The sequence below is a fragment of the Trachurus japonicus genome, chromosome 1 (genome assembly GCF_045865225.1).
Source record: "Trachurus japonicus isolate A0001 chromosome 1, Traja_1.0".
NCBI lineage: Eukaryota > Metazoa > Chordata > Actinopteri > Carangiformes > Carangidae > Trachurus > Trachurus japonicus.
Window position 1 is genome coordinate 36,673,695 of NC_140907.1, and position 18,089 is coordinate 36,691,783.

General features: G+C 42.2%; 2 protein-coding genes across 2 annotated transcripts in view; both read left to right on the top strand.

Annotated features, from left to right (window-relative positions):
- The first annotated feature begins 5,825 nt into the window (after positions 1 to 5,825).
- btbd3a (BTB (POZ) domain containing 3a) lies at positions 5,826 to 11,869 on the top strand. Its single transcript, XM_085786344.1, has 5 exons — positions 5,826 to 5,962; positions 7,662 to 7,877; positions 8,000 to 8,090; positions 9,118 to 9,236; positions 10,691 to 11,869. The coding sequence occupies exons 2-5, from the start codon at positions 7,705 to 7,707 to the stop codon at positions 11,721 to 11,723; spliced, it is 1,416 nt and encodes a 471-aa protein (XP_085642470.1). The 5' UTR covers positions 5,826 to 5,962; positions 7,662 to 7,704; the 3' UTR covers positions 11,724 to 11,869.
- A 4,568-nt stretch (positions 11,870 to 16,437) lies between these two features.
- The window catches only part of acaa1 (acetyl-CoA acyltransferase 1), a 12,120-nt gene continuing 10,468 nt past the window's right edge, over positions 16,438 to 18,089 (top strand). The window contains exon 1 of the mRNA XM_085786802.1: positions 16,438 to 16,697. Within this exon, the coding sequence (XP_085642928.1) occupies positions 16,509 to 16,697 (189 nt within the window). The 5' untranslated portion in view covers positions 16,438 to 16,508. The remainder of the gene's footprint in view (positions 16,698 to 18,089) is intronic.

Genomic DNA, 18,089 nt, shown 5'->3' on the forward strand with positions numbered 1-18,089 from the left:
CGTTACTATTGATCTCATTCAAATTACGCGCTGGTTTTCTACCCGGAAGTAGAATGTAAACAACAAGGCGATTCGGTCTATATCCTCTCTCTTGGCAATATTTTCCGTTATTTTGGTATTTCCACGTCAAACAACAACAGGCTGAAACTCAACGGTAATGAGAGTGAAGTTCTTCTCATTGGATCCAAATCAAACACTCTCCATGATGTCCCACCGCCCTTCAGGTTTGGGATTTGGGACGAGAACGCAAATGTTTTGTATCGGGTCAGGTCTGGGCTTCAACTGCGGTTCAGACCAGGTTAATTTAATTAAGGTTGGTTCACACATGGAATTTGTTAACAACTTTGAGCCGCCAACATGTGAACACAAATGACCCAAAAGAAAAACACAACAATTATGTGACCCGCTGTGGCGAAATGAGTCGGAAGTCGCAACAATTTTTTATTTTTTTTGCTAATTTCAAAGAAATGACATTCAAAAACAACCTCCCAAAGTTTCATAGTCCAGATAATTGAGAAAAGGAACGTAAATGACGATTAAAGTTGACTTGCAACTTTTACCCTCTAGACGAGCACAACATTAAATAACTTATGAACTGTTTATGATGGAGATGAGCTGTAAACTATCCGCTTTCCGAGCGTCCTTGAATGGTGCCTTTAGGACAACAAAGGACGGGGTCCACGTGTAATCACGTAGTACGGGAACAGATGCTAAACTGAGCGTGGCGTTGATGCTAAACTGAACGTAGCATCGATGCACGGATTCAATGCTAGCACACGTTATACAAAACATGAAATAACTTCTGAACCGTTTATAATAGAGACGAGCTGTTAACTGCATGTGAATTGTTAGATTCTCTGCTTTCCGAGGGTCCTTGAGTGATGCCTCTTTGACAACAAGGAGGTGCGTGTAATCACGTGGTACAGGAACAGATGCCAGAGTCCGCTGGTCAGAGACGTTCTATATTGTTAAACGCAATTTTCTGTGTTTTTCAATCGGAAAAAGAGAGTGGAAGACCATAATTCAAATGGCCATATCCTGAAAACCATCTGTGACAAAGTGGGTGAGACCACACCATTTGTCTCTTTACATTTAATTTCTATTTGAGTTATCATGCTTGTGTAGTTTCCATCTTTGTTCAATATTATGCAGACACATCCTATCCCGGGTTTGGTTTGAGTTTGCAGTATATATTTAAGTAGGCTACAGATTATTTACATCAACATGTCCAGATAAATCAAACACAGACAAGTAATGTTAAGTTAAAGAAGTTTATTGGTTCAATTCAGATTATGTGCAATTAAGTAACTTTTACAGATACATTGTTTTGTTGGTTGATTTCATACTCGCCATGCCGTCCAGGGGACAAAAGGAGGAAAGGTTCAGTACTTCCTGAATGTTTTCCCTCACCTTTAAAAAGAAAATTCATGCTGGAAAGTTATTGTACTGATCCATCTACCTTCAAAAAAATCAGATGTAACTTTTTGAAATTTTCTATTCCACCCAAAGCGAAAGAAGTGCATTTTAAAACAATAAATGAAATATATCCATTCTAGACAACTAATGCACCTTAGATTTAATATTGATTTAAATGAATGTACATTTTGTAAAAATGAAATTGAAACACAAGAACATCTTTTCTTCTCTTGTAATGTTTATGTTTTATTCTGGGATGCATTTTGTCATTGTCTTCTGAATAACAACCTGTCTTTGTCAAAATTAACGTACAGTAACATAAGGTTTGGTGTCTTTTTGAAAGACTCGAAGCTGGAATTTCTCTTAAATAACCTCATAATATTGGCAAAATATTTCATTCATAAATGTAAATTTCTAAATGTATCCCCATTGTCTTCTATTTTCTTAAAAGAGCTCTCTATTTTCTGTGACTCACTCAAAAACATTAAGTCCAAGAATGCACGTTTATATCAACATTTATTTGATCTCTCCCTTCATCAGACCCCATAAATGTGATGTATGTTGTATATGATCCTAATTTTCTATGTTTGTAAATTTCATTTACCTTCTTTGTATTAAATATCTATTTATTTTATTCACTTATTTTATTTTTTATTTCATGGCTTTCCTGTTCCATCTGTTACTGTGTTAAACTTTTATTGAAATGCTGACATGTTTAGCTCAGTTTCAAAATGTATTTTGTAGTGAAATTTCTTCTGCTTGTAAGATTTGTAATACAAATTTAAAAAAGAAAAAAAAGAAAAGGTTCAGTACTTCCTGCTTTTATATCCTGGATGACATCATTAGTGAGGTCATCGGGTAAACCACCTATGGAGGGATGTAGATTGTGTGTGAGTGTAAAATGTTTATGGTTTTGATATTATATCACATATTGGAGCACAGTGTGTTTTCACTTTAGAGTTAAGCTGAGTTAACTGTTATTTCTTTGATACTTTTTGTAAATATCTTTTTTTGTTTTTGGTTCACTGTGCATTTTTGGTGGCACTTTTTGTAAAAATAAATATATATTTTTGATACTTGAACCCTGCTTCATGAGTCTGCCTCCTACAATCCTTCACTCAGGCCAGCCCTACCACACCATCCAATGTGTAACTTTGTCTATACTAGAGTAAAGCTTCTTTTCTCCTCTTTACATTGATACCAAAATCTCAATTTTGAAATTTGGGTCGCTGTGACTCATTTTGCTGGATCAGGTAACATGTTGTTTTAGCCACTAAACAAATAAACAAAGTGAACAAACTGTCTGAAATAATCCTTAGACATTCTACTTCTAAAACATGTAGGACAAGTTGCTGAAGCTACATTATGAATCAAATCAAATCAAATCAATCTTTATTTATAGAGCACCTTTCATACATGGAAAATGCAACACAAAGTGCTTTACACACATAGAAAATAAAACAATTACAAGTAAAAACCCCTCCCTCCCACACTCCATACTACACACACACACACACACACTCTCTCACTACTGACGCTAGGGAGACATGGCATGACACTGAGGATTGAGGAAGCGCTATCTTTGGGGCCGTCCACACTGGGAGGAGTCGCAGGCCGTGCCACAGGGGGCACCAGCGCCCAGGCCCCCCGACCCCGACAGACCACAGCCAGCGGAGCCGAAGGGACCCAGGGACAGCGCCCCCAGCAGCAGCCCAGACACAGCTCCCAGCGTGGAAGACCCCCCTGAGGAAACACTGGAGTTAAAAACTAAGAACATAAGATAGGATAAAAACCCTGAAAAAATAAGTTAACAGGGTAAACAGTTTAAAAAGATAAAAAGTAAATAAACAAATAAATAGCCTAAATAAAAATATGTAAGATAATAAATAAAATAAGTAAAACAAGTAAAATTATTTAAGGTTAATAACAACTTTAAAAGCCAGATAGAAGCAGAAACATAAAATAAGATAGAACCATGAGAAGAATTTAAAATCTAGTTAAAAGCCTGACCAAAAAGGTGTGTTTTTAACCTTCCCTTAAAAATATCAACTGTCTCTGCGGTCCTGAGGCTCTCCGGCAGGCTGTTCCACAGGTGTGGGCCATAATAGCTAAATGCCGCCTCACCATGGGTTTTGGTTCTGGGTTTTGGTATGGATAAAAGGCCGGTGCCGGAGGACCTCAGGGTCCGCGAGGGTTGATATGGTAAAAGCAGGTCAGATAAATAAGAGGGCGCAAGGCCGTTAAGACATTTAAAAACTAGTAAAAGAACCTTAAAATCGATCCTGAAGCGTACGGGGAGCCAATGCAGCGACTCTAAAACTGGTGTAATATGCTCCCGCCCTCTGGTCCTCGTCAGCACTCGTGCGGCTGAGTTCTGTAATAATTGGAGATTAAAAATACTCTTTTTGGGAAGACCAGAGAGCAGGGCATTGCAATAATCTAATCGACAGGTGATAAAAGCATGCATCAGCACCTCCGTACTGGCCTGAGAGAGAAACGGGCGGACCCTGGCTATGTTTTTAAGATGATAAAAACCTATTTTTGTCATATTTTTGATATGTGGAAGAAAATTCAGCTCAGAGTCAAAAATCACGCCCAGATTTTTTACTGACTGTGTTAGTTTAAGATCCTGTAGTTTTGGTAAAAGTTTCTCTCTCTGGCCTTCAGGACCAATGACTAAAACCTCAGTTTTGTCCTGGTTGAGCTGTAGGAAATTCACTGCCATCCATGACTTGATGTCTAAAATGCAGTTAAAAAGGGCATCAATTGGCCCTGTGTCATCAGGAGACACGGCGATGTACAGTTGCGTATCGTCAGCATAACTATGGAAGCTGATGCCGTGCCTCCTGATGACGTCCCCAAGGGGCAGCATGTACAGATTAAAGAAGAAGTGGACCTAAAATTGACCCTTGGGGAACCCCACATCCAATTTCATGGATTTCCGAGGAACATGTATCCATACTTACATAAAAGCATCGGTCTGTGAGATAAGAACAAAACCAGTTAAAAACAGTACCAGAGAGGCCCACCAGGTGTCTAAGCCTATTTAATAAAATGTGATGGTCTACTGTGTCAAAAGCAGCGCTTAGATCCAGTAGAACCAACACTGTGAGCTTTTTATTATCTGAACGCTGTGAAGCTACGAGTAATGGCGTCCATGTGGCGACACGGCGACTATCGTCCCTCGCCATGAAATTACGTTTGCCCTTTTGATGCCCTTTAATAAACTCGTATCATCATGAAAATTGATACACAGGTCAAGGGTGGCGACCTCTTAGATCTGATAGGGGCGACGCCCATGGGCAGGGCCAAATGCCTCTATAGCGCCCCCTTTAAATATTCAGAAACCCCTTCCCATAGGGTTTTTTTTTGGAGTTGGAACATGAAAATCGGTACACATGTGTAAGTTGTCAAGGCACACATAAAAGTCTCTTGCACCATTGGTCTACTCCAAACAGGAAGTCGGCCATTTTGATTTTACTCGCCATTTTGGCGTGATTTCCACACGTTGTATTTTAACAAACTCGTCCTAGGGATTTTGTCCGATCAACTTCAAATTGATTACAGATCATCCAGAGGCCATGCTGAGTAGGGTAACACTTTATAATAAGTACACTATTAAAGGTGCCATATGTAAGAATGTGGCCAAAAACGGTTACTGCAGTCAAATTCAAAACACAGGTATCTCATTTTTTCTCCCAGTCGTAGCGGCAGCTCAGTGGACCAGACCGGAGGCTCAAATGCCACTGACGCCGCCGTGACTGGGAGAGAGGGCTAGGTGGCGCAACATGTAAACACATAAATTCAAAACATAAACATGATTTGCAGTCTGCAAAAAAAGATTTTTAATGCGAATACTCTGGCTGTACTATTGTTGTTGGTGAGTTCATCATGTTATATGAACATTATTCCTGAGTCTCTGTGACATATTAGGAGGATTTTACGGCCAGTTGTTTTAGATTTCTTACATACTGTACCTTTAATAAAGAGGAATACATTTATATTGAAATCTTTTGTGAAATTGTCAGTTTATTGCATTTACAATTGATGTTCAGTCATCATCAATGGGTTTCAATAGGTGTCTCAACTGTATACGTATGGGGTATGGTTGAGACGGTACCGTGGTAAAAATGCACCTCATGTCTATGACCTGATTGTGGAAAAATAAACAAAGAATAAATGATATTCATCAATAATAACTTAGTATACAAACAAATTAAACAGCATATGAAAAATCACTTAGTTTCATATATATCTATATATCTGTTCAAAAATGGAAAAGCAAAAAGTGTCTGAATCGTAGCTACTCCGTCTACCCTACTGGTGAACCAGGGTGCAGTTCCGCCTGCGTCCTGCGGTGGCGCCGCTCTCCGCTGAGCGCTGCTCCGCCGCCGCTGTGAACCAGCAGAAGAAGCAGAAGGAGCTGCTAGCTGCTGTAAACAAAGCGCAGCCGTCGGACTGTGGATGAGCCGAGAGACGCTGCACGGGGACACCGGGACACCTGGGCACGAGGACACACACCTGGACATGAGGACACACACCTGAGGTAGGAGGACACACCTGAGTTACCTAGCAACCAGCAGCAGCAGCGGCGGGGAAACGAGCTGCAACTCAGGCAGCTAACCAGCTAGCATCAACATGCTAACTCAACGTCCAGAGAGAGAGACGACAACACCCCGGGACTCGAACAGGGTCCGCTGGTTAACTCTGTGTTGTGTTGTGTGTCCGTGTGGCTCCGTGTAGAGGAGGTTTAATGTTGTAATGATGTTTAAACAACACAAGTTACGGTGGTAACTTGAAGTAGCTCGGCTATGCTAACGTTAGCTTGGCCGCAGCTGGAGCTCAGTGTCCCTCAGCTTCACCTCACAGATTCACTCAACTAAACTCACATTATTTACATTTTAAAGACATAAAATGATGGATCCACGTGTCTTTGAAATATAAACCACACAAAAAACTATAGAAATCGTTTAAAATGTTTTCTTTAATGGGTTGCTAAGGAGTAGGTGACAGCTTAATGTGTGTAGCTGTTATTAACCTGTTGACCAGACACTTTATCATTGAATTTAAAACAACAAAACATTTTAATTTACCTAAATTTTTGTCAATATAATAATATTCGTGACCACTTTAACCAAAACAATACAAAAATCTGAACAAATATATCAATTATTTATGAAATAGGAATGTTTTATCATGTTCAACCCTGTATAATAACATAACAATCCCCCTGTTTTAAAAATAATGGTTCAGTCCAACATCACTTATAGTTTTATTGTGAGATCATCACATCCTCAAGCTCAACCTTTTCAACTCCTTTAAATATCTTCCAGTCAAGATAATTTCACGACTTTTCCCAATAAACAAACCAAAACACAACATGTTCTTACAGAGTGACAAAGGCCCGCCCCTTCCGCTGGACCCCCATGGGACCTTTCGGAGCGTAAAGAATTAATGGTGTTCAATGGACAGAAAATAATTATTTTCTGATCCCCCAGTCCGTGTCCGCGTATCACCCTTTCTCTCCCTTCCTTCTCCACATTGACAAAAGTAATTATTGAAATAATCTGTCTGAGCAACAGTCTGACAATAAAGTAAACAAAACAAAGTTTCAATCTGACATTACTGCATTAATGAAAAGAGTTTGTGAGTCATTAATTACTTTTGTCATAAGTTTTGATTCTTGTTTCTTTTAGCGTTTTCTTGAATTGGAAAATTTGTACAGGTCTACAGAGATGCACATCTGTTTTAATGTTCCTCCTAAACGATGTTAAAGGATAATTACCGTTTTTCACAATGTGGACCTTATTTCTAGTATAAAATCCGATCATTTCCTCCCCCAGATAACTTTAGTGGCATTACAAGTGGTTGTGATGAAATGAGCTCCAGCCGAGAGCCGCGTATATCCGTATAATGGAGTCTACAGGGCAGCAGAATGCAGCCTCTAAATAACACATTATCTGCAGAGAAACTCCTTCATTTCACCAATATTTAGTTCTGATAGGCTAGTGCTATTCCCCTCTGAGTCCGGGGTTAGCTGTTATCAACATCCGGGGTCTGTAGGTTGACCTACTGACCTCTGACCTGGATGATGTCACTACTTGTAACGACACCAAAGTTATCTGGGGGAGGAAATTATCGTATTTTCTGCTAGAAATAAGGTCCAGATTGTTAAAAAAAACTGTAATTATCCTTTAACACCTGTTCAACCAGCTGCTCTGACCTCTGACCCCTGACCCCTGCAGCCCTCCCCAGCCATGAGCCGGTCCTCAGTCTGACCTGGAGATAATGGCTGCAGAGCTGTTCCCCACCACGAAGCTGGCCCCCCCCTCAGCGAGCAGCCCCTCCTCCATCCAGCACTTCCACCACCAGCAGCAGAACCTGACCAACAACAACACCGCCGCCGCCGCCGCGCACAGCTGCTGCAACTGGCAGGGCCTGTACCCCACCATCAGAGAGAGGTGAGAGGAGCAGGAGGAGCAGGAGGAGCAGGAGGAGCAGGAGGAGCAGCCGGCCAATCACAGCCTCAGGAGGAGCTGTCACTGATGATGTCATCACTCTGTGTGTTTGTGTTTGTGTGTAGAAACTCAGTCATGTTCAACAATGAGATGATGGCAGACGTTCACTTCGTGGTCGGTCCACCTGGAGGAACGCAGAGAGTCCCCGGACACAAGGTGAGGCACGGCTGGAGCAACATCTGGATGTCATATATACACACCTGTAACAGCTGAGCTCAGCATAGATACAGTATATACACATAGATGCCGCATTTGGGCTTGTCAGGCGCGTCAATCTTGGGCAGGGCTGTGGTGGTTGTATAGACGGGTTTCTGTGCAACATCATTGCAGATGTGCGCGTGCAGCCAGGGGGCAGAAAGAGAGACATTTCTCATTATTGACAAGCAGAAAACGAAAAGGACAAGGAGTTGTTGTGCTGTTAACTGCACAAACCAGCAAAAGGACGGATGGAAATTGTATAATAAACCGAGGGGATCTCATCCGTTTGCCACAAAAAGAAGGGTCCCGAACGTCCTAAAGGCGGCGAGAGTCTGTGCAGCACTGGTGTCATAAAAGTAAAAATAATATAAATTTAATAAAAAAAAAAAGTTTTGCACATTGTGACATATATATATGCGCAAATTGTTTGTGTACACACTGGGCTTCTCAATGAGATAACTGCAAATGTCGAGCCATGATAGCTGGCCATTTGGACATATCTGAAATCCATTAACTGTTAGTCACTGGGGAATATTATAGCTATGGGTCTGGTAGAAACGAAACGTATTAACCAGCGCTTACAATTAATAAACAAGTCTGGCGGCCGCGACTCTCTCTCTCCTTCCTCCTCGCACACACAGGCACTTAGACACACGGGCAGATGGGCAGGTCGCGTTGTGACGGTAACATGCTAATGCTAGCTAATTGCTAACAATACGGCATCTACATTGATATCAGTTCACTCCGAGCAGTCTTTTGCCCCCTGGTTGACTAATGCAGTAAGTAGACACGGCTTCGCCCCGCCCAAGATGGCCGCCACGTTGACCCATCGTTCTATGTGAGGTCAGAGCATGACATCACAACCAGACTGGAGGAGTCACATGACCAGATTTTCTTCTTTCTTTTCCTTTTCGCTCTCACCCCCCACCCCTCTATCTCTTCTCTCTCTCTCTTTTTTTCTCTTTTATCCTCCTCCTCCCTCCAGTATGTCCTGGCCGTCGGCAGCTCCGTGTTCCACGCCATGTTCTACGGGGAACTGGCCGAGGACCAGGAGGAGATCCGGATCCCCGACGTGGAGCCTCCGTCCTTCCTCGCCATGTTGAAGTAGGTTCAGGCCCTCAGGTCCAGACGCTGGGTCCAGTTCTGGTTCTAAGGCTGTCTTTACTCTGCAGGTCTTGATGCCCAATTCCGATTAGTGTTGTGACGTTCACGAACGAACCGATTCTATTGAACGGCTCGTTAACATGAACGATGGGAACCGAGTCACAGCTGGGAACCGTTCTTTTTTTTTTTTTTAACATCTCTGTGTGTTCATAACAGTCAATTGAAGCTGCTCCATTGTCTACGTAAGTGGCGTGCAAACTCAGATATTAGTGGGATATCTAATTTTGTATTATTTTGTTCCAAATCTCACCCCATTATTTCCAAGATAAAATGAGTTACCACCAGGCTGGCTTCTGAAAACTTAATAAATATTTAAAAAATCAGTCAAATGAGCCAGTTTTTTGAACGGCTCTTTGAAAGGAACGGCTCACCAAGATCCAGCTCCCCTCAAAGAGCCATAAATCCCATCTCTAATTCCGATTTGTTGCCTATATCCGATTTTTTTGACTGTCTATTTACATGTTCTATCAGAAGTGACCCAGATCTGATCATCTGCATTTACACCTGCTGTGCCTGCATGAAACAACCCGCTGGAAATAAACTAGTGATTTTTTCTTTTTTAATAGGCTACAGGAGATTGTCACGTTATGATTCCATAATATTTTTAAACGAAGGTGAGTCTGGTGCTCAGAGTTTATATCCAACACGTCACTTACAAAGTGAACGTTACAAAATAACGTTAGTGAAGTGGCTGCGTGGAGCGGAGCTGCTGTGAGATGAGCAGCTGACAGCGACGGTGACGGTGACAGTTGTGCCACCGTTCGATTCTCCGTCGCTCACACATTTGTGTACATTGTTTGTTTTTCCTCTCTCGATTTCTTATCGGCTCAGTTCAGTTTTTGCCGGTAGGAAAACGTGAAATCTGGTGTTTATCTTGCGCACTCTCTTTTTTCACACTCCCTCGCTTGCCCTCGTATCGATCCGCATAGAAATGAATGTTACTGTAGGCCTATATGAACTAGTGAGGGTGGGGGGGCAGACACGTGGACACCACAAAAATGAAACACTGTAACGCCTGTGACAGTGACTACAGCTGGCCACAGCTGGCCACGGTAGTCCAGGTCAGCCCCACGTGTCAATCACGGGCTACAGAGGTTCAGCGAGACGTATGACACACATTGCCAGGAAAGATCCGATCTGTCTGTTTAGACTGCAGACGCATTGGCAGAGATCTGATTTGTATCTGATTTATTTCCACATATAACGGGGGCCGGAATCTGATCTGACAATATCTGATTCAATGCGCATTTGTCCCGTTTACACATTCATGTTACAGATCCGATCTGAGCCGCTTGAGAGGAAAAAAAATCGGAATTGGGCCACTTGAACCGTGCAGTGTAAAGACAGCCTAAGGTCCCTCAGCTGACCCCCCCTCTCTCTCTCTCCGTCCTCAGGTACATCTACTGCGACGAGATCGACCTGTGCGCCGACACGGTGCTCGCCACGCTCTACGCCGCCAAGAAGTACATCGTGCCCCACCTGGCGCGCGCCTGCGTGAGCTTCCTGGAGACGAGCCTGAGCGCCAAGAACGCCTGCGTGCTGCTGTCTCAGAGCTGCCTGTTCGAGGAGCCGGACCTGACGCAGCGCTGCTGGGAGGTGATCGACGCGCAGGCCGAGCTGGCGCTGCGCTCCGAGGGCTTCTGCGACATCGACGCCCAGACGCTGGAGAGCATCCTGCGGCGCGAGACGCTCAACGCCAAGGAGATGGTGGTGTTCGAGGCGGCGCTGAGCTGGGCCGAGGCCGAGTGCCAGCGCCGCGAGCTGCGCCCCACCATCGAGAACAAGCGGCTGGCGCTGGGCAAGGCCATCTACCTGATCCGCGTGCCGACCATGCAGCTGGAGGACTTCGCCAACGGGGCGGCGCAGTCCGGCGTGCTCACGCTCAACGAGACCAACGACATCTTCCTGTGGTACACGGCCGCCAACAAGCCGGAGCTGCTGTTCTGCACGAAGCCGCGTAAGGGCCTGTCGCCGCAGCGCTGCCACCGCTTCCAGTCCTGCGCCTACCGTAGCAACCAGTGGCGTTACCGCGGCCGCTGCGACAGCATCCAGTTCGCCGTGGACAAGCGCGTCTTCATCGCCGGCTTCGGCCTCTACGGCTCCAGCTGCGGCTCGGCCGAGTACAGCGCCAAGATCGAGCTGAAGCGGCAGGGCGTCGCCATGGCGCAGCGCATCATCAAGTACTTCTCGGACGGGTCGAGCAGCACCTTCCCCGTCTGGTTCGAGTACCCGGTGCAGATCGAGCCCGACACCTTCTACACGGCCAGCGTGGTGCTGGACGGCAACGAGCTCAGCTACTTCGGCCAGGAGGGGATGACCGAGGTGCAGTGCGGGAAGGTCACCTTCCAGTTCCAGTGCTCGTCCGACAGCACCAACGGCACCGGCGTGCAGGGCGGCCAGATCCCCGAGCTCATCTTCTACGCCTGACGGGCTCTTATTCTGAAAGGACCAAGACCTGCTTTTATTCTGAAAGGACCAAGACCGGTTCTCAGGACGGAGCGCATCGCCGCCTTGGGTAGTGATGTCATACGTCTTCACCTCATCATGTAATAACGTTCTTGAACGCAATATTTGCCGCCAATGTGCCGCATTTTGTTATTAATTGTTACATAAAGCACCAAATTATTACAAAATGTAGTTGTTGCACTTTTCTTTTATAGAAAAAATTTAATTATTCAGTGCATTATGTAACAATTTATAACAAAATGCAGCACATTTTATTATTGTAATAACATTCTTGAACACGATATTTGCTGCAAATGTGCTGCATTTTGTTATAAATTGTAACATAATTCACTGAATCATTACATTTTTTCCATAAAAGAAAGTGCAACAACTGCATTTTGTAATAATTTGGTGCATTATGTTACAATTTATAACAAAATGCGGCAAATATTGCGTTCAAGAATGTTATTACAATATGTGTCGTTATTATTGCATCATAAGGTGAAGACGTATGACATCATCACCTACCGACAGCACCAACGGCACCGGCGTGCAGGGCGGCCAGATCCCAGAGCTCATCTTCTACGCCTGATGGGCTTTTATTCTGAAAGGACCAAGACCTGCTTTTATTCTGAAAGGACCAAGACCGGTTCTCAGGACGGAGAGAGCAGCGCTGCGTCGGGTAGTGATGTCATACGTCTTCACCTCATCATGTAATAACGACACATTGTAATAATAACATTCTTGAACGCAATATTTGCCGCAAATGTGCCGCATTTTGTGATAAATTGTTACATAATGCACCAAATTATTACAAAATGCAGTTGTGTTGCACTTTATTTTATGGAAAAAATGTAATAATTCAGTGCATTATGATACAATTTATTATTAATTATTAATTTTTTTCCATAAAAGAAAGTGCAACAACTGCATTTTGTAATAATTTGGTGCATTATGTAACAATTTATAACAAAATGCGGCACATTTGCGGCAAATATTGCGCAATCAATATTTCATTATTATTCATATTTGCCGCAAATGTGCCGCGTTTGTTATAAATTGTTACATAAGGCACCAAATTATTACAAAATGCAGTTGTTGCACTTTCTTTTATGGAAAAAATGTAATGATTCAGTGCATTATGTTACAATTTATAACAAAATGCGGCACATTTGCGGCAAATATTGCGTTCAAGAACGTTATTACAAAATGTGTCGTATTATTACATCATGAGGTGAAGACGTACGACATCATCACCTACGAGGAGAGAGACCAGATCCTCCTGTCAGCAGAGTCACGTCCTGTGTGTGTGTGTGTGTGTGTGTGCGTGTGCGTGCGTGCGTGTGGCCGGCCCAAAGCATCTAGAGCTGTAACTAACGATTATTTTCATTATCGATTAATCTGTTGGTTATTTAAATGATTAATCTATTAGTCGTTTGGTCAATAAAATGTTAAAAACATCAATCAGTGTTTCCCAAACGTCCTCAAACGTCTTGTTTTGTCCACAAACCAAAGAGAGACTCAGTTTATTGTCATAAAGGAACAAAGAAACCAGAAATATTCACATTTAAGAAGCTGGAATCAGAGAATTTGGCACATTTTTCCTTTAAAAAAAACTATAAAACTAAATTTTGCCTCTAAAATTTGAGATTTGCAGTGCAGGTAAATTGTTCAACTTCTTGTGCCTGGCTGTGCAACCAGTAAATTTACCTTCTTCTCCTTTTTTTACACTGGTGAAACGTGGAAGAGAATAGAACAATAATCGATTCTTAAATGAATCAACTATTTTGACAATCTAATAGTCGTTTTTTAAGAAAAAAAGTCCAAATTCTCTTAATTTAGCGTCTTAAATGTGAATATTTCTGGTTTCTTTGTTCCTTTATGACAATAAACTGAGTCTCTCTTTGGTTTGAAGTTACTGTGGATTTAAAACAGTTCATTGATCTTTGGTGCAGAGTTCACTGATGCTTTGGGCCGGCTGTGTGTGTGTCTGTGTGTGTGTGTGTGTGTTGACGGTCAGAAGAATCACTACTTACACATGAAACCTGAGGCCGGTGAACGGCAGCTGCTGATTGGTCGGTCGGTCGGCTCATTTAGATTGTTTACTTTACTCCACAGGACTCTGTATGGACCCGTTCTGTATCCACATTTAGTTTTATGAAGCAGAAACACTGAGGAGGCTCTGAGCCAATCAGGAGAGAGGAGGGGGCTCTGAGCCTCTCCTCTGATTGGCCGATCGCTGTTCTCTGACTGAACCAATAGAAACAGAAAGAGCAGATTTCAGATTTCAGAATAGAAACATTTATAACACTACAGACTTTACCTGTGTAAATACGTCTACGTGTCCTGAAGCACTTCCTCGTCCCGTCGTCGTCGTCACGTCCGTCCGTCTCCGTGGAAACGGACCGAGGACAGACAGACAAACTCTTTTTCTATCTGATTCTATATGGAGAAAATATTTTTGGATGTTTTTGTTTCCTGTCGTCTGATTCCAGCCTGAATGTGCAGTGAGTCTGTGGCCTTAAGAGTGTGTTGGAAATAAAAGCTTCTACTCAGAACCAAAGTCTCTGTGTTTCTGTGTGGGATTAATATAAATATAGTAATACACATATATATACAGAGTAAATGAAGAGGAGCAGCAGATTAATGTATATATAAATATGTATAAACATCTATATGTAACTCTAGAGACTAAAGAACTGATGATTGGTTCTGTTCCGTCATTAATATTGACTTTTTATTAAGTACAAGTATAACATACAGAACCAACCAGGTGAACACTGATGTAGAACAGCACTGGATATTAATAAAAAATATATACTTTAAAGAAAAGTTAAATAAATAAAAGATGGGAACAAAAAAAGATGAGGAATAAAATACAATAAGTTTATCAAGTTGAGAGATTTAAACAGCGTTTAGTTCCAGTAGAAATTTTTGCATAAATGTTGATCAGGTGTTGTAAACCAGTGGTTCCCAGACTTTTTTTTTTACATCAAGGACCCTAAATTGACACAAATTAGACCTAATTGGACAACATTTTGAAGCAAACTTTCTCAAAAAACAAAAATCTCAATAAAAAAAAAAAGTAAAAAGAAAAAAAAATTGAGAGAAAAGTAGTAAGATTTCTAAAAAATAAAAAAAAAGTTTACAATTTTTGAGAAATTAATGGTAACATTTCAACAAGAAGTTGGGGACCCCCTTCAGCCCTCCCAAGTACGGAAGCCCTAAAGGGCCAAGTCCGTATACATTTTTTTATTATCGTTTTCTCGTGATAACGACTTATTATTTTGTTATCTCGAGATAACAAAGTCTGTTTTCTCGTGATAACGAATTAATTTATTTCGTTATCTCGAGATAACAAAGACCGTTTTCTCGTGATAATGAAATAATCATAGAATGTGTGGTTGACATGGTTGCCTCGCAACATGTTTCCCCGGTGCAATCGCTTCTGCTTACGGGGAAGTAGCAGCTGGTTAGCCGCTGTATGTTCGTAGCAGGGGGCTACTACGTATTAACTGACTCGCCGCTCTGCGTGTGTGTGTCGCGGTGATAATTTAACCGTGAAAAGTAGGCTACAACACACACAACATAACGTTACAGCCGCAGTGTTGTGAGTGAATCATGTCGGGACAACCAGGCTTCATGAATCCGCTTCACAGACCCCGGTGCTTGGCCGCCGCCGCCGCCGCCGCTGCTCTAGTGGCGGCCGGGCACCGGGGTCTGTGAAGCGGATTCATGAAGCCTGGTTGTCCCGACATGATTCACTCACAACACTGCGGCTGTAACGTTATGTTGTGTGTGTTGTAGCCTACTTTTCACGGTTAAATTATCACCGCGACACACACACGCAGAGCGGCGAGTCAGTTAATACGTAGTAGCCCCCTGCTACGAACATACAGCGGCTAACCAGCTGCTACTTCCCCGTAAGCAGAAGCGATTGCACCGGGGAAACATGTTGCTAGGCAACCATGTCAACCACACATTCTATGATTATTTCATTATCACGAGAAAACGGTCTTTGTTATCTCGAGATAACGAAATAAATTAATTCGTTATCACGAGAAAACAGACTTTGTTATCTCGAGATAACGAAATAATAAGTCGTTATCACGAGAAAACGATAATAAAAAAATGTATACGGACTTGGCCCTTTAGGGCTTCCGTACCCAAGGACCCCACTTTGAGAACTGTTATAGAGTTCAGTTCTCTGTCTACTCTTCTGGATTAATAGTAAATAATAAATAAAAAGGTTTAAGGTGAAGGGAGTTGAGAGATTTATCAGCAGTGAAAAAGTGAGACTCAACCATAGACTGTAAAAAGAACTCAACGTCTTTTTTTTTAAAACAACTTTATTGACAACAAGAGTATATAATATAATACATCCATGGAGTATACCAGTATACACAGGTCTGAATACAGTCGGATGAAATAAGTGTATACAACATTAATACACAACCAAACCATCATACGTACGCCAGGGTTTGACAGCAAGACAGAAAAAACATAAACTTAAATAAATATTTTGTAAAGCTTACAGAGATCATACGTTTTAACAGCTTTTTTATTCTCACAATCACAGAGGGAGGAGATATATTAGTGAGACTCAACTTCATTCACAAAGTCTGGTTTGGCTGTGACGTCACCGGAGGAGGAGGAGGAGCACCGCGCCTCCCGCTCTGTTTGTCCCTCTCCTCGCTCCGTCCTGAAGGCGGAAGTGTCTGCAGCTCCCAGACTGATCTCAGGTGTGTGTCCGTTACGTCCGTCGTCATGCTCAGGTTGAAGATTATCTCCGGTCACCTGTGCCCCCCCTCCCCCTCCTCCTCCTCCTCCTCCCCCTCCCCTCCGGAGCTCCGGGGCTCGGACTGCGGGTCTGCGGGGTCTCGAGACCCTGATGACGTAGTGGTGGTCCACGGGCGCAGGACGGCGATTGGCCGAGCGAAGAGAGGAGGCTTCAAGGTAGGAGATACTCACCTGTTAATCACCTGTATTATGACAATAAGTCATTTTAACATTTAAAACCCAGACTGGATGTGTGTTGAATCAGGGCCGTTGTATAGGGGAGAAAGGTGATGATAACTCCAGGGGCCCAGCGCCCAGTGGGGCCCATAAAAACCCCAGTAGTCTAATCTTTGTATGACTGATTTATTCTGCGTAACACCCTGACTAATACTCATAGTACACTGTAAAAACTCAGCATCTTTCCAAGAATATTTGTCTTATTTCTTGTCCAAATGTCTCATTTCTAGTCAAAACTAATCTTTTTCTACTTAAAATAAGACTCATAACCTAAAAATTAACTTGTTTTTAGATAATTTTCACTTAAATTCACAATAAATAGAAAAATCTGCCAGTGAAAGTAAGTTTTTTGTGCTTGTAATAAGGAAGAAAAACTTGTTCCACTATCAGATTTTTTCTACTTATTCCAAGTGAAAATCTGCTTGAAAGGAGTAAAAAGTGTCTAAAAACAAGCTACTTTTAATGTGATGTGTCTTATTTTAAGTAGAATGAGATTTGTTTTGACTAGAAATGACATTTTGACTAGAAATAAGACAAATATTCTTGCTAAGATACTTGAGTTTTTGCAGTGTAATGCTGCATTAGCATCAAAACAAAGAAGGCTAAATAAAAAACGATAATACATACGTAGTCTAAGAAAAAAAAAGAGGAAAAGTTAGGGGGAGGGGCCCACTTTAGTATTCTTTAAGGGGGGCCAGAATTCCTAGCAACGGCCCTGGTTGCAGATATCTGTAATTCAGTTTTGCCTCTAGTCGAAAAGAACATTTCAGATATCTGCAACTACGTTCTTCCTATAGGACAGATGACGTCACTTTAACCATTCATGTGTATGGGGTTTGTCATTACAGATATCTACGATTCAGTTGCAGATATCCGCTATGTGAATTACAGATATCTGTAACTGAATTACAACTATTCCTAATTCCAGTTTGAGATATCTACAATTTGATTCTGACTAGTCATAATTCCAGTTCAAGATATCTTTAATTCACCTCAATTAAAGATATCTACATGTCCCTTTTCAGATATCTGTAATTAAGTTTTGACTATAGGCGAAATGACGTTGTAGATATCTGTAACTGGAATTATGACTAGTCGTAATTCAGTTACAGATATCTGTAATTCACATAGCGGATATCTGCACCTGAGTTGTAGATCTAGGGCTGTCAAACGATTAATTTTTCTAATCGCGATTAATCGCATTTTTTCCATAGTTAACTCGCGATTAATCTCTATTAAAAATATTATATATATATGGCGCTTTGGACTTTCAACCCTCCAAAGTGTTATAATCTCTAGACAAACAACTTTTAGACCAGACCTAGCAGGCCT

Coding starts and splice junctions, on each gene's coding strand:
- btbd3a (XM_085786344.1), top strand. CDS start 7,705: ATGGCTGCAGAGCTGTTCCCCACCACGAAGCTGGCCCCCCCCTCAGCG. Junction 7,878..7,999: donor TACCCCACCATCAGAGAGAG/GTGAGAGGAGCA, acceptor GTTTGTGTGTAG/AAACTCAGTCATGTTCAACA. Junction 9,237..10,690: donor TCCTTCCTCGCCATGTTGAA/GTAGGTTCAGGC, acceptor CTCCGTCCTCAG/GTACATCTACTGCGACGAGA.